At 44.2% G+C, this 14,732-nt stretch overlaps 1 protein-coding gene across 1 annotated transcript in view; it reads left to right on the top strand.

Annotated features, from left to right (window-relative positions):
• LOC111981787 (unconventional myosin-XVIIIa-like) overlaps window positions 1-14,732 on the top strand; it is a 101,622-nt gene that overhangs the window by 73,886 nt on the left and 13,004 nt on the right. The window contains exons 32-38 of the mRNA XM_024013222.3: window positions 2,834-2,980; window positions 3,214-3,327; window positions 6,307-6,423; window positions 10,439-10,522; window positions 11,896-12,033; window positions 12,438-12,623; window positions 12,713-12,855. Of these exons, the coding sequence (XP_023868990.1) occupies window positions 2,834-2,980; window positions 3,214-3,327; window positions 6,307-6,423; window positions 10,439-10,522; window positions 11,896-12,033; window positions 12,438-12,623; window positions 12,713-12,855 (929 nt within the window). The remainder of the gene's footprint in view (window positions 1-2,833; window positions 2,981-3,213; window positions 3,328-6,306; window positions 6,424-10,438; window positions 10,523-11,895; window positions 12,034-12,437; window positions 12,624-12,712; window positions 12,856-14,732) is intronic.

Consider the following 14,732-nt stretch of genomic DNA (forward strand, 5'->3'; position numbering starts at 1 on the left):
AAAGAGCTTCTGGACATCAGAACAGCAATCACTAACCTCGATTTTGTATGAAGAATTTTAGTTCAATGACTCGGCAGCGCTGGACATACTACTCACTGGGACCAGGTCTTAATCACCGATACTCGGAAGATGGAAAATACGGTGATATAGAGGCTGACTTGGGGGCAACCTGACAAAACTACGGAGGCGAGTAAATAAATCGCCTCTGTTCTATTGGCAAATGTGAAATCACTGGAGAACAAACTGGACGAGATCCGTTCGAAACGATCCTATCAACGGTACCTGAAGAACTGTAATTGGGGAGAAAAGGGGGTAAAATAAAAAAATAAAAAAATATATATATTAGAGATCGCGTACCAGCTGTTGTTAACAAAGAGACGCACACCCGCCCCGAAGTTTACACAAGACTCTGCTGTTCTGTCCTGCCGATGCATTGAAAAAACAGCTAGATTTATATTAACCATGTCCTCGTTCAGCCACAACTCCGTGAAGCATAGGAACTAGTAATTACTATCTTGTCTCATCGCTACAACTCCCGTACGGGCTCGGGAGAGACGAAGGTCGAAAGCCATGCGTCCTCCGAAGCACAACCCAACCAAGCCGCACTGCTTCTTAACACAGCGCGCCTCCAACCCGGAAGCCAGCCGCACCAATGTGTCGGAGGAAACACTGTGCACCTGGCCCCCTTGGTTAGCGCGCACTGCGCCCGGCCCGCCACAGGAGTCGCTGGAGCGCGATGAGACAAGGATATCCCTACCGGCCAAACCCTCCCTAACCCGGACGACGCTAGGCCAATTGTGCGTCGCCCCACGGACCTCCCGGGCGCGGCCGGCTGCGACAGAGCCTGGGCGCGAACAGCTAGCGCTGCGATGCAGTGCCCTAGACCACTGCGCCACCTGGGAGGCCCTCGATCTCTAATATTAAGGAAGTCTCCAGGTTCTGCTCGCCTGAGTTAGAATAACTCATGATAAGCTGTAGACCATACTATTTACCAAGAGTTTTTATCTATATTTTTATTCGCTGTCTACTTACCACCACAAATGGATGCTTGCAGTAAGGACACCTATACAGGGCTTATAGTGGCTGGGGACTTTAATACAGGGAAACTGACATCCGTTTTACCTAATTTCTACCAGCTTGTCACCTGTGCAACAACAGGGAAAAACCTCTAGATCACCTTAACTACACAAAGAGATGCATACAAAGCTCTCCCTCACCCTCCATTTGGCAAATCTGACTAACTCTATCCTCATGATTCCTGCTTACAAGCAAAAACTTAAACAGGAAGTACCAGTGATGCGCTCAATTTGGAAGTCATCCGATGAAGCGGATGCTAAGCTACAGGACTATTTTGCTAGCACAGACTGGAATATGTTCTGGGATTCATCCGATAGCATTGAGGAGTTTACCACATCAGTCACCGGCTCATTAATAAGTGCATCGACGACTTCGTCCCCACAGTGACCATATGTACATATCCATGTATATATCCCAACCAGGAGCCATGGATTACAGGCAACATCTGCACTGAGCTAAAAAATAGAGCTGTCGCTTTCAAGGATTGAGAAACTAACCTGGATGCTTATAAGAAATCGCACTACGTCCTCCGACGAACCATCAAACAAGCAAAGCGTCAATACAGGACTAAGATCAAAACCTACTACACTGGATATGATGCTCGTAGCATGTGACAGGGCTTGCAAACTATCACGGATTACAAAGGGAAACCCAGCCATGAGTGCCCAGTGACACGAGTCCACCAGACGAGCTAAATGGCTTCTATGCTTGCTTCGAGGCAAGCAACACTGAACTATACGTGAGATGCTGTTCCGGACGACTGTGTGATCACGCTCAGGGTGGGAAATTAACTTTTTGGTCCAAAACTCAGAATTGTTTTACCAACCAAAAATATATTTTCACCATAATTACACCAAAAACATACAAAATAAACAGATGTATTACTAGTAATAATTAAAGGGGTGTGTTGCTTCTACAATTGAACATCAAGGATCAACAAAATGCCTACCCTGCCACAAAAGGCAGACCGAGCCTGCCCCATTCCCATCGACAGGGCTGTAGTCGAGCAGGTTGAAAGCTTGGTATCCACATCACCAACAAACTATCATGGTCCAAATACACCACTACAGTCGTGAAGAGGGCCAAGCTTCCTGCCATCCAGGACCTCTATACCAAGCGGTGTCAGAGGAAGGCCCAGACTGTGCTCTCTGCTACCATGGCAAGCGGTACCAATGCACCAAGTCTGGAATCAACAGGACCTTGAACAGCTTCTACCCCCAAGCCATAAGACTTCTAAACAAGACTGCTATTTAGCTAGTCAAATGGTTACCCAGACTACCTGCGTTGACCCTTTTTTGTATTTAAGTTAGTTATTCACGGTGTATTAATTTCTTGTCACTTTCAATTTATATATATATATAATATTCTATAAATAGATTATTTGAAATACCAAAGAGACCTGGGTTCAACTGCATGGGAATATTAAAATATTTGTATTTGAAAATACAGTTGTCTGTTTATTTAACTTTAAAAAAAAATATTTCCACATTTATTTGAAAGAAATTGAAATGCCCGAAATAGTATTTGAACCCAGGTCTGGTGTGCGGTGCGTGTGCAGTGTCTTTTTTAGCGTGTGTGAATATGTGTGCCCACCACTTTAACCTTGATGTAGTCTGGGAATAGTGATTATTAGGTTCAACACAACAAGAGCTACCTCTGGAGCTTCTATTGGGCTCTGAAAGTTTGCTGTGAGGTGGGAGCTCATGGTGAACACTGTGAGCTGCACAGTAGTTACTGTTTAGGTGTTCTACTCTAGGTGGGCTGCAGGGACGTGGAGACCGAGAAGAGGCTGAGGAAGGGCCTGAAACGCACCAAGGTGCTGCTGGCTGACGCCCAGATCATGCTGGACCACCTGAAGAACAACGCCCTCAGTAAGAGAGAGACCGCCCAGCTCAAAAACCAGGTACACCACCCTACATTACACTACATGGCCCATCTTATTGTTGTCATGTCAACCCCGTACTGTAGTGACATTCTGACAGCTTTACTACTACAAATAATCCTGTCAAAATGTATTGCGCTTGCTCTCCTGATCAAGGACACGGTGTTGAGTTTTCTGATTTCTGAAGATCTTGATTTAGCTTTTCACCCTGACCTTGTAATCCTCTCTTCCTCCTTCTATATCTCCCTTCACAGCTGGAGGAGTCAGAATTCACGTGTGCGGTGGCGGTGAAGTCTCGTAAGGGCATGGAGATAGAGATTGAGGACCTGCACATCCAGATGGAGGAAGTGGTCAAAGTCAAGATGTCGGTGAGTGAGATCCTTCCGTTGCCAAGCTCTCTTTGAGAGGACTCCCAGCCATTATAGCTGCCTAATGCCTACTGTGAACTGCACACAGGGTATGGAGTAAGTCCACATCAGTGTGCTGTATTTCCATTTCATTTTAAAGGAAAATACCACTCAAAATCTATCTTTTGGTGTTTGTTTCTTTAGTCCACTGTTGGATACACTATGAGTCTCCCTCATACAGCCCTCTGTGTGTCTCAGCCAAGTATTTATTGTGTAGAGACAGAGTGGAGGTTCAAATATGTAATCTCTGCAACACTACAATACCAAATTACCATGTGTAATTACAGCATTTTACCACATTTTGACGACACAACACAACCAAACCACAGTGTTAGAAACAGCAGGAGAACCTGTTGCATTTTTTACTCACGCTTTTACACACAGCAGACTATTTTAATATTGTGTAAAAACACTGGCATGAATATGTTCACATCTCCCCGCCATCATGGAACATTGAAATGCTAAGTCTTTTTTTTTTCTGAAAATGTTGCATTTCTCGGTTTTGTGCTAATGAATGAATTAACTTTGTTTATATTTTTTTGTCTTTAATGCGTTCCATAATCGTCTCACCAGGAGAGTGCTCTCTGTGATTTAGAGGAAATGACGGTCCTCTGGGGAGGGCAGAGTCATGACGGCTGTGTAGTCTGAGCTGCTGATTGGTGTGTTCATGGCTATGAAAGGTCTTCTAAATGTGTCTAGTTTGGGAAGGCATACTGAGAGGCTGAGTGTGTAGTGGACAGTAATATTTATGTGTATGATATACAGTATTATATATACATCACATGTGACTTGTAATGAGACTAGGCAATTAGCCTATTAAAATGTTTATCTGACGCCATAAAGATCATTTAAAATATACAAGCGAGGTTTAGGCAATGAGTTGACGTTGACTAGCAAGAATTGGTCTGAGAATTGTCTATCAAAGACAGATATTTAATTAACATTGTACAGTGAATGGATTCACATACAAGGCATACAGTTACAAAGCATTAACAAGCACTACAAAGTATACTTTTAGGCATATAGATCCAGAAGTTAACTTAGAAGACAAAACATGAACAAAGAAATGCCTACTAAGCCAGAGGCCTAGAAGCCTAAGAAATGAGAATTGATCATACAACCTTCCTACATGGACTGGATACAGGATAAGAGAGATCCCGTGTGGCTCAGTTGGTAGAGCATGGCGCTTGCAACGCCAGGGTTGTGGGTTCATTCCCCACGGGGGGACCAGGATGAATATGTATGAACTTTCCAATTTGTAAGTCGCTCTGGATAAGAGCGTCTGCTAAATGACTTAAATGTAAATGTAAATGTATAGAACAAAGGCATTTAATTCCATTTATAACATCTGAAGGTGTAACCTTTCAACCCAAAAGGAACCACCATTGACCAATCAAACGATACCAAGTTTACAGTAACCTAAACACTCCCAGGCCCGATCTCCACAGGGTGTCACGGCATTTAAAGGCTTGTGTGAGGGATGAGACCAATGTAAATAAGACAGAATTCCTGAGAAGACAATACAAATGATTTGCATAATGGAGTAATTCAGAGTTCACCCTGTACAGATACAAGTTATCACAAAGATCATACATCCATCTAGATAGCGTCAGAGTTATCCTCAGGGAACACATTTCAGATACATACCATACATTCTATCACAATAGTAAGTCCTCTGGATACTGTAATAGAGATACATTTTGGCCCCCTCAGAGGGATAAGGGCTGACTAGTCCTTGGGCGTTGTCCTTTGTTTTCCAGGTGACAGAGAGCACAAAAATTAGAGCCAAGGCTACAGGTGTCTTTCCCTCCAGAAAAAATTGGATGATCTGCCTTAGGACACTAGTGCCAAGCTAATACATGGTGCATTGGCCACACAGGTCTGTATGAAGGCCTAAATGACCCAATCAGGTCTGATTTTTAGTAAATCACACTAATCCAGGCCACAGGTTGATATCCATTTAGATGGCCATTCCACACTGCTTGGGTCTAGGACTGGCCTGCTGATAACCATTCCACACTGCTTGGGTCTAGGACTGGCCTGCTGATAACCATTCCACACTGCTTGGGTCTAGGCTGGCCTGCTGATAACCATTCACACTGCTTGGGTCTAGACTGGCCTGCTGATAACATTCCACACTGCTTGGGTCTAGCACTGGCCTGATAACCATTCCACACTGCTTGGTCTAGCACTGGCCGCTGATAACCATTCCACACTGCTTGGGTCTAGCACTGGCCAGCTGATAACCATTCCACACTGCTTGGTCTAGCACTGGCCAGCTGATAACCATTCCACACTGCTTGGGTCTAGCACTGGCCAGCTGATAACCATTCCACACTGCTTGGTCTAGGACTGGCCTGCTGATAACCATTCCACCTGCTTGGGTCTAGGACTGGCCTGCTGATAACCATTCCACACTGCTTGGGTCTAGGACTGGCCTGCTGATAACCATTCCACACTGCTTGGGTCTAGGACTGGCCTGCTGATAACCATTCCACACTGCTTGGGTCTAGAACTGGCCTGCTGATAACCATTCCACACTGCTTTGGGTCTAGGACTGGCCTGCTGATAACCATTCCACACTGCTTGGGTCTAGGACTGGCCTGCTGATAACCATTCCACACTGCTTGGGTCTAGAACTGGCCTGCTGATAACCATTCCACACTGCTTGGGCCTAGGACTGGCCAGCTGATGACCATGCAATACTGCTTGGGTCTGAGACTGGCCTGCTGATAACCATGCAATACTGCTTGGGTCTGAGACTGGCCTGCTGATAACCATTCCACACTGCTTGGGTTTGGCACTGGCCAACTGATGGCCATTCAATACTGCTTGGGTCTAGGACTGGCCTGCTGATGGCCATTGATTACTGTCACTGGCTCTGGTTGAAAAACAGCTTGCGATTAGGTGGTCAATTTTGCCTGTCTCTCTCTCTCTCAGCTTGAGGAGCAGGTGTCACGTCTGCAGAGGGAGAAGAATGACCTGCAGTCTCGTATGGAGGAGGACCAGGAGGACATGAACGAGCTGATGAAGATACACAAGGCTTCTGTCTCCCAGGTAACCCTGCTCCCAACACCCACACAGCCTATTTTCTATAGACCTGCCCTGTAACTATGGTACATACATCCCTCTCAGCTACACACCCTCAGTTCTATAGACCTGTCCTCTAACTATAGTACATACAGTGCATTCGGAAGGTATTCAGACCCCTTCCCCTTTTCTACATTTTTTTTACGTTACAGCCTTATTATAAAATGTATTAAATAAAAAAAATCCCCACCAATCTACATAAAATATGCCATAATGACAAAGTGAAAAATCTATTAAAAAAAAAAAAAAAACGGATATCTTATTTACATCAGTGTTGAGAGCCTTTGCTATGCGGCTCGAAATTGAGCTCAGGTGCATCCTGTTTCCATTGGTCATACTTGAGATGTTTCTACAACTTGATTGGAGTCCACCTGTGGTAAATTCAATTGATTGGATATGATTTGGAAAGGCACACACCTGTCTATATAAGGTCCCACAGTTGACAGTTGATGTGATTTTCATTAATGTGATAACTGTTATTTATCTTATCAACTAACTATGTTTAATTGTTACTCGATTAAATTAATACTGTAACAATTAACTCATTAGGAATATTGGGCACCACGGAAGAAGTTGTTTAACGAGTTACCATCTCCCGAATTAAACTCTAAAGATATATAAATATGTTATCGATAACAGTCACTTATTAATCATTACCTCATATCAGTCTCATTCTGAACGTCGCAGACTTCTTGAATCCGCAAGAACTCCAGCCTTTTCTGATTATTCAGTACTACACAAATTGATTTAATTATTTATTTACTAACTAACTAAATAATAACACAGAATACACATGCACACTTAGATGAGAAAAAGGTCCCTAGTGGACTGACAAGACATGAGAGGGAGGGGTAGATAAAGAGCGATTTAAAGGGACATTTATCATACATTTGGGAACTACGCTCACAGTAACCATATACCTTGCACCCAAACTACTGCCTGTTTGGTAATGTAATGTATTTACGTGTGGATGTCTTTGTCTGTCGTCTCTCTGAAACCAATCGATCCTTCTATGGGAATTGTCTTGATGCGTGTTAGGCTCTGGTTGTCCACCAGAGGTCACAATGTCCTTAGTTGTTCTGGCTTGGCGTGGATGTTTCTTCAGATGCACCAATGATTGTCTGAGATGGGATCTTCTCCTTCCTTTCTCGGGTAGATAGTCAAGTTCTAGATCCCTTGACATTTAGGGGTCCCGAGGGACGCAGCGGTCTAAGGCACTGCATCTCAGTGCTAGATGTGTCACTACAGACAAAAAGGTTCGAATCCAGGCTGTATCACAACCGGCCGTGTTTGGGAGTCCCATAGGGCGTCACACAATTGGCTCAGCGTCATCCAAGTTTGGCCAGTGTGGGCCATCATTGTAAATACGAATTTGTTCTTAACTGCCTTTCCTAGTTAAATAAAAATAGATATAAAAATAACATGCACAGCTGCAGACTGTCAAATGTTCTGGTCTAGTCTTTATCTTCACCTCGTGTTCAGAGTTTCTAACCATTTCAACATGTGGCCAACGCTCCAAGCTTTTCTGGTCTGATAGGTGAGGTTGAGTTTCCAACCAGTTCAACTTGTAGCCACGGCTTCACGTCTGCTGGTCTAGTCTTTGGTGTATTATTCAGGGTTCAGCTCCCGACCACTTTACACGCCAGTAGCAACCCGGCAATGTACTGGTCTGGTAGTTTCAACCATTCGTAAAGTTCAGCTGACGCTGTCTGTCTGCTGGTCTGAGTATGTTCATCCTTAGCAAGTCCTTTTAAGCACTCTGGTAGGAAAGGCAGTTCCATCACACTGACACGCTTTTCTGACCTCATTAGGGGCATGGCTTAGTTAATGTGCAATGGACATGAAAAATCATTATCTCATTAGAAAACCTAAATCACATTCCTATCTTAACAAAAATAGGTTCATTGTTCTTCATATTGTTATAACATCATATTGGATGGAAACTTGAAAGCTACAGTAGAATGTGTTTCCTTCCTAAGTTGGTTCATACAGTTTTTAATAAAATCACAAAATAAACAATATGACATGATTATTCTTTAGGTCCCCACTGACCATTCCTAACATTCCTATTGTAGAAATATTGTTCCAAGGGCCTCCCGAGTGGCGCAGTGATCTAAGGCACTGCATCGCAGTGCTAGCTGTGCCACTAGAGATTCTGGATTCGAGTCCAGGCTCTGCCGCAGCCGGCCGCGACCGGGAGACCCATGGGGCGGCGCACAATTTGGCCTAGTATCGTCCGGGTTAGGGGGTTTGGCCGGCAGGGATGTCCTTGTCCCGTCGCGCACTAGCGTCTCCTCTGGCGGGCCAGGTGCAGTGCACGCTGACACGGTCGCCAGGTGTACAGTGTTTCCTCCGACACATTGGTGCGGCTGGCTTCCGGGTTAAGTGGGCATTGTGTCAAGAAGCGGTGCGGCTTCATTGGTCTGGGCTAGTATTCCCCCCTTTGTCTCGGGACCCCCCCACCAGCGGTTGATGTCCAAGTCACAAACGAAAAGGTTGGCTGTCAGCCATTTGCCACGCAGATCTGAGGCATTGGATCCTCGACCAGGAGAGTCATGACACAGTGCATGGCAGATGGGAGAACCTTGCAGAAGGACAACTGTCTCTGCAGCCCTCCACCAATCAGGCCTTTATGGTAGAGTGGCCAGACAGAAGCCACTCCTCAGTAAAAGGCACATGACAGCCCCTTTGAGTTTGCCAAAAGGCACCTAATGGACTCTCAGATCATGAGAAACAAGATTCTCTGGTCTGATGAAACCAAGATTGAACTCTTTGGCCTGATTGCCAAGCGTCATGTCTGGTGGAAACATGGCACCATCCCTACGGTGAAGCATGGTGGTGGCAGCATCATGCTGTTGGAATGTTTTTCAGCGGCTGGGACTGGGAGACTAGTCAGGATCGAGGGAAAGATCAACGGAGTAAAATACAGAGAGATCATTGATGCTCCAGAGTTGTCAGGACCTCAGACTGGGGCAACGGTTCACCTTCCTACAGGACAACAACCCTAAGCACACAGCCAAGACAATGCAGGAGTGGCTTCGGGACAAGTCTCTGAATGTCTATGTGTGGCCCAGCCAGAGCCCGGACTTGAACCCGATCTAATATCTTTGGAGAGACCTGAAAATAGCTGTGCAGCGACACTCCCCATCCAACCTGACAGAACTTGAGAGGATCTGCAGAGAAGAATGTGAGAAACTCCCCAAATACAGGTGTGCCAATCTTGTAGTGTCATACCCAAGAAGACTCGAGGCTGTAATCGCTACCAAAGGTGCTTCAACAATGTACTCAGTAAAGGGTCTGAATACTTATGTAAATGTGATATTTCAGTTTTTATTTTGAATAATTTGCAAACATTTCTAAAAAGCTGTTTTTGCTTTGTCATTATGGTGTATTGTGTGTAGAGGAGGGTGGGGACAACTATTTAATCAATTTTAGAATAAGGTTGTATCGTAACAAAATGTGGAAAAAGTCAAGGTCTGAATACTTTCCGAATGCACTGTGCATCCCGCTCACATCTCTCTCTCATGAACACTGCACAGGATGACTAAGCCACCGACCTACCTTTATGCGTGGGCCATGTCACGTCTCATAGGAATCACAAGTGACAGCTGATGTGACAATACCTCCATATTCAGCAGGAGTTTATAATCATTTCTCATCATTTACTTTCTCTCTATGCCTTTAGTGTGACACGACGTGGGTGCCAGGATCTGTGCACTTTAAAAAGCTGCTAATGTATTTACCTATGTGTAGGCGGAACTGTATTGAGACGTTAGAGATAAATGCCACTAAATAGCATTGAGAGATGCAATCTGTTCCACAGGAGATTATATGAATTAGAATAAGATTGTTACAATATATCTTATTTTGAATAGTTTACTATTGGCTATTAACCCACCCAAGAAGAAATACCTACGTTCAATGTTACCAATCCACATAAGAAACTACTGTAACTGTCTCTTGTGTGTTTGTGATGTGTCAGTCTGCCAGAGACCTGGCCCAGATCAGTGACATCCAGGTCCAGCTAGAGGAAGCCATGAAGGAGAAGCAAGAGATCCAGGACAAGGTACACATTACAACACAAACTTCCATGGCTGCCCGCCAGGGGAACCCCGATCCCACTGAAAGTCCCCCACCTATCCCCCTCCACCCATCCCTGTCACACCTATCTACAAATCAAATATTACACAATTCACAGCAGGTATAAACAGTGCATAGAAATGCTTACTTTCAGGCTCCCTCAACAGTGCAGAAGTATGTCAATAATCAAAATCTCAAATAAGTAGGAGAAAGTAGTAAGATAAATAAAGGTTATATGTACACAATAGGATATTCAGTATAAATTATCAATGTGTGACGTCAACTATGACTGTATTTGCAAATAAAGTGGATAATGTCTTGGTCAGCAGTGGAATAAATATGCTAGTATATAAATGGAACAGCAGCGTTGACTGTGAGTGTGTGTAAGGTTTGGATGTGTGGAGAGTCAATGCAAATAGTCTCTAAGGTGCAGGTAGACAGCTAGGGTTAGCTGTTCACCAGTCTGATGGCCTGGTGGTAGCAGCTGTCTTGGAGCCTGTTGGTCCGAGACACGATGCGCCGATACCATTTGCCAGATGTAAACAGGGTTTACAGACTGTGGCTTCGGTGACTGGAGTCCTGCACATTCATCAGCCGCTCAGAGGACAACATGTCCTCGGCACAGTCATACATGATGTCCTACACCGACACTATTACCTTGACCTTTACCTGGAGAGGCTCAGAGCTCTGTCTGTGCTTAGTGCCTGATCCTACAGCTAATACTGCTGGCTGCAAGGGGGTTTTAAGAGCTGCCACCAAAGGCGGCAATAGATAGCCATCTAAATCCTGTAGCCCTGTAGTGATTAACAGATCAACTATGATAGGAACATTGTGTTCTTTAATCACATGAAAGGCCAGCTCCAAATCCTACTATCAGATGCAAAGCTCCTCATTAGTAGCCGTGGTGCATGTTGGGTACTTTTATTTAGTGTATCTCCTCTTATCAGTTATGAGAAAAGTCTTAAGACGGAACAAGTTTACAAAGCATTGATCTTCTTCCCCTCCGTGGTGGGATCTGTGATTGTTATTCAGGCCTGGTTCTCCAACTCTCCTTCTGACCATTACAGGCTACTGGGGTTATGTTATCCTCGGCTTATTGGCTATTAACATTAGATATACCTAGCATGAAGGGCAACAATAATGCTGGCTAGATTCCCAAAAAGCAGGGGGGGGGGATGATATTCACAATGCAGATGAAGGGAAGAGGTGAAATGTTCTTATTTTTGCAATCAAGCATCTGTTGTAAAAGTATGGAGGCCTAGTATTGATTAGAGAAGAGAGAGGTTGGTTGTGTAGGGCAGAGTGAAGGTGTTCAGTGCCGTGTCAATAGTACTCTTCTGTGTGTGTGGTCCCCTCTAGTTGCAGTCCCTGCATAGCCAGCTGGAGTTCCAGGAGCAGTCCATGGTGGAGAAGTCTCTGGTCAGCAGGCAGGAGGCCAAGATCCGTGAGCTCGAGACCAAGCTGGAGTACGAGAGGACCCAGATCAAACGCCTGGAGGTGAGACAAGGGGAGAGGGAGGTAGAGGTAGAGAGAGCGAAAGGGAGGGAGCGAGGTAGCAAGGTTGTGGGACAAGGAGGGAGGGAGAGTTGTGTGTGTGAGAGAAAGGGGCTTGTATGTGGGAGGTAGAGGGCAAGCTGTGAGGCCACATTTGGTTCATTGAACAAGTGCTGTGAGGGGAAATACATTTTACAACAGCCATACTATCTTTCTCTGGCCACCTGTGATTTCTGCACACCTGAGCTCAATTGAAATTATCAGTGGCCTCAATTTGACCCTTCTCCAAGTACATTAACCACAAACTTCAAAGTGAAATGTGCTCAGGCACCTATGCTGGATGTCTCAGCTGTGTGTTCAACGAGGTTCCAGAAAGTTCTGACCCGGTTCCGTCTCCTCGTCCCCAGAGCCTGACGAGCCGTCTTAAGGAGAACCTGGAGAAGATGACAGAGGAGAGAGACCACCGCGGGAATGGAGAGAACAGGGAGAAGGAGCAGAACAAACGTGTGCAGAGACAGATGAGGGACATCAAAGAGGAGATGGCTGAGCTGTCCAAGAAGGAAGCTGAGGCCAGCCGCAAGAAGCACGAGCTGGTAAGGAAGAGCGCACAGTCCACATTTGTGTGGTGGAACAAGAGTTTTGGGGTGACGGTCACTAGTTCTGTGTCATCCTGACCCAATAGGACATGGACATAGAGAGTCTGGAGGCAGCCAATCAGAGCCTGCAGTTGGACCTCAAGCTGGCATTCAAGAGGATCGGAGACCTGCAGGCCGCCATTGAAGACGAGATGGTCGACAGTGACGGAGAAGATGACCTCATAAACAAGTAGGTCCCTCCCTCTCTCCGGAAGTACAGTTTCTCTTTGTAATAAAATTGTCAGAAACACCTGTTCATTATTTTGACCAGATTTTGTAGTTTCTCTTTACCCCACATTCTTCTTCTTTCTTTTTTCTCTTTTCTCTCTTTCCTCTCTTCCTTCTCTTTTCTCCTCTAATCCGCTCCCCTGTGCTAATTGTTTTTCCTCTTGTTTAGCTCTCTTTATGGGCAGATTCAGGGTTACACTACCTCTGAGCCCCACTGAAGTAAACATGACAGTGATACATGGCCTCTGAGTGGGAGTTTAGATTCCTTCTTCCCTTTTCAAACAATGGGGTCAGATCGAGAATGAGTCAGTTGGTATTATGAATCACTGCCCAAAACCGTGCAGTATGGATGAGGTTCATCAGATTTTTTGCAGCAGTTGTTTTGAGGCTTATTGTCCTTTTTTTAGAGCACAATGTAGCTCTATCTACCCTGAGGCACACTACATCCCCGGGTTGTTCTTTTTCACAATCTGTTGGCTGTATTTCTCATTTTCTGTTTCTTACTTTTTTCTTTTTTTTCTTTCCTCCCACTCATTGCCCAGTTTACAAGGCATGGTGACGAAGTATCAGAAACGAAAGAACAAAATGTGAGAATGGACAATGCATCCTTTCTTTTTCTCAGTATTGTTTGATTTCCAGGTTTTAAAATCACTGTCACAGAGAATGGTGCTGTATTATGGAGACATTTCACTCCTGCTGTTTATGATGACATTTTGAGCAGAAGGAACTTAGTTAAAATGACTAAGGTTAACATCTCTAATTAACTTACTGTTTGAGGGATACTCACTGCTGTGGGAAATTAAAAACAAATAGAATACCTGAAGATGTTTCATCACATTCCCATGAAATATTATTAACCACTGTTTACATTTACATTTACATTTACATTTAAGTCATTTAGCAGACGCTCTTATCCAGAGCGACTTACAAATTGGAAAGTTGATACATATTCATCCTGGTCCCCCCGTGGGGAATGAACCCACAACCCTGGCGTTGCAAGCGCCATGCTCTACCAACTGAGCCACACGGGACCGTTTACACAACAACCATGGACCTCTGCCCTGCATCCTGTGTTATGTGACACGCCATTCTACATGCATGCTTTTGATACTTTCAATAACCAACCTATTTCATTGCGTTTAAGAGCGTTGTTACTTTTCTCTACAGTACAACCTATTGATAACATAAGGGCAATTCCACACGAGGCGGGAGCGGAAAATATTTTTGCTATCTCAGATTGCAGTGGTGTAAAGTACTTAAGTAAAAATACTTTAAAGTACTACTTAAGTAGTTTTTTTGGGTATCTGTACTTTACTATTTTATATTTTTTACAACTTTTACTTAACTACATTCCTAAAGAAAATATTGTACTTTTTACTCCATACATTTTCCCTGACGCCCAAAAGTACATTTTGAATGCTTAGCTGAACAGGAAAATGGTCCAATTCAAGCACTTATCAAGACAGCATCCCTGGTCATCCCTACTGCCTCTGATCTGGCAGACTCATTAAACACACATGCTTTGTTTGTAAATTATGTCTAAATGTTGGAGTGTGCTCCTGGCTATTCGTAAATGTAAAAAACAAAAAAATGGTGCTGTCTGGTTTGCTTAATAGAAGGAATTTGAAATGATTTATACTTTTACTTTTGATACCTAAGTACATTTTAGTGATTACATTTACTTTTGATACTAAAGTAAGTTTAAAATCAAATACTTTTAGACTTTTACTCAAGTACTATATTACTGGGTGACTTTCACTTTTACTTGAGTCATTTTCTATTAAGGTATCTTTACTTTTACTCAAGTATGACAATTGGGTACTTGTTCCACTACTGCCA

This window comes from Salvelinus sp. IW2-2015, linkage group LG20, assembly GCF_002910315.2.
Source record: "Salvelinus sp. IW2-2015 linkage group LG20, ASM291031v2, whole genome shotgun sequence".
In the NCBI taxonomy this organism is placed as follows: domain Eukaryota; kingdom Metazoa; phylum Chordata; class Actinopteri; order Salmoniformes; family Salmonidae; genus Salvelinus; species Salvelinus sp. IW2-2015.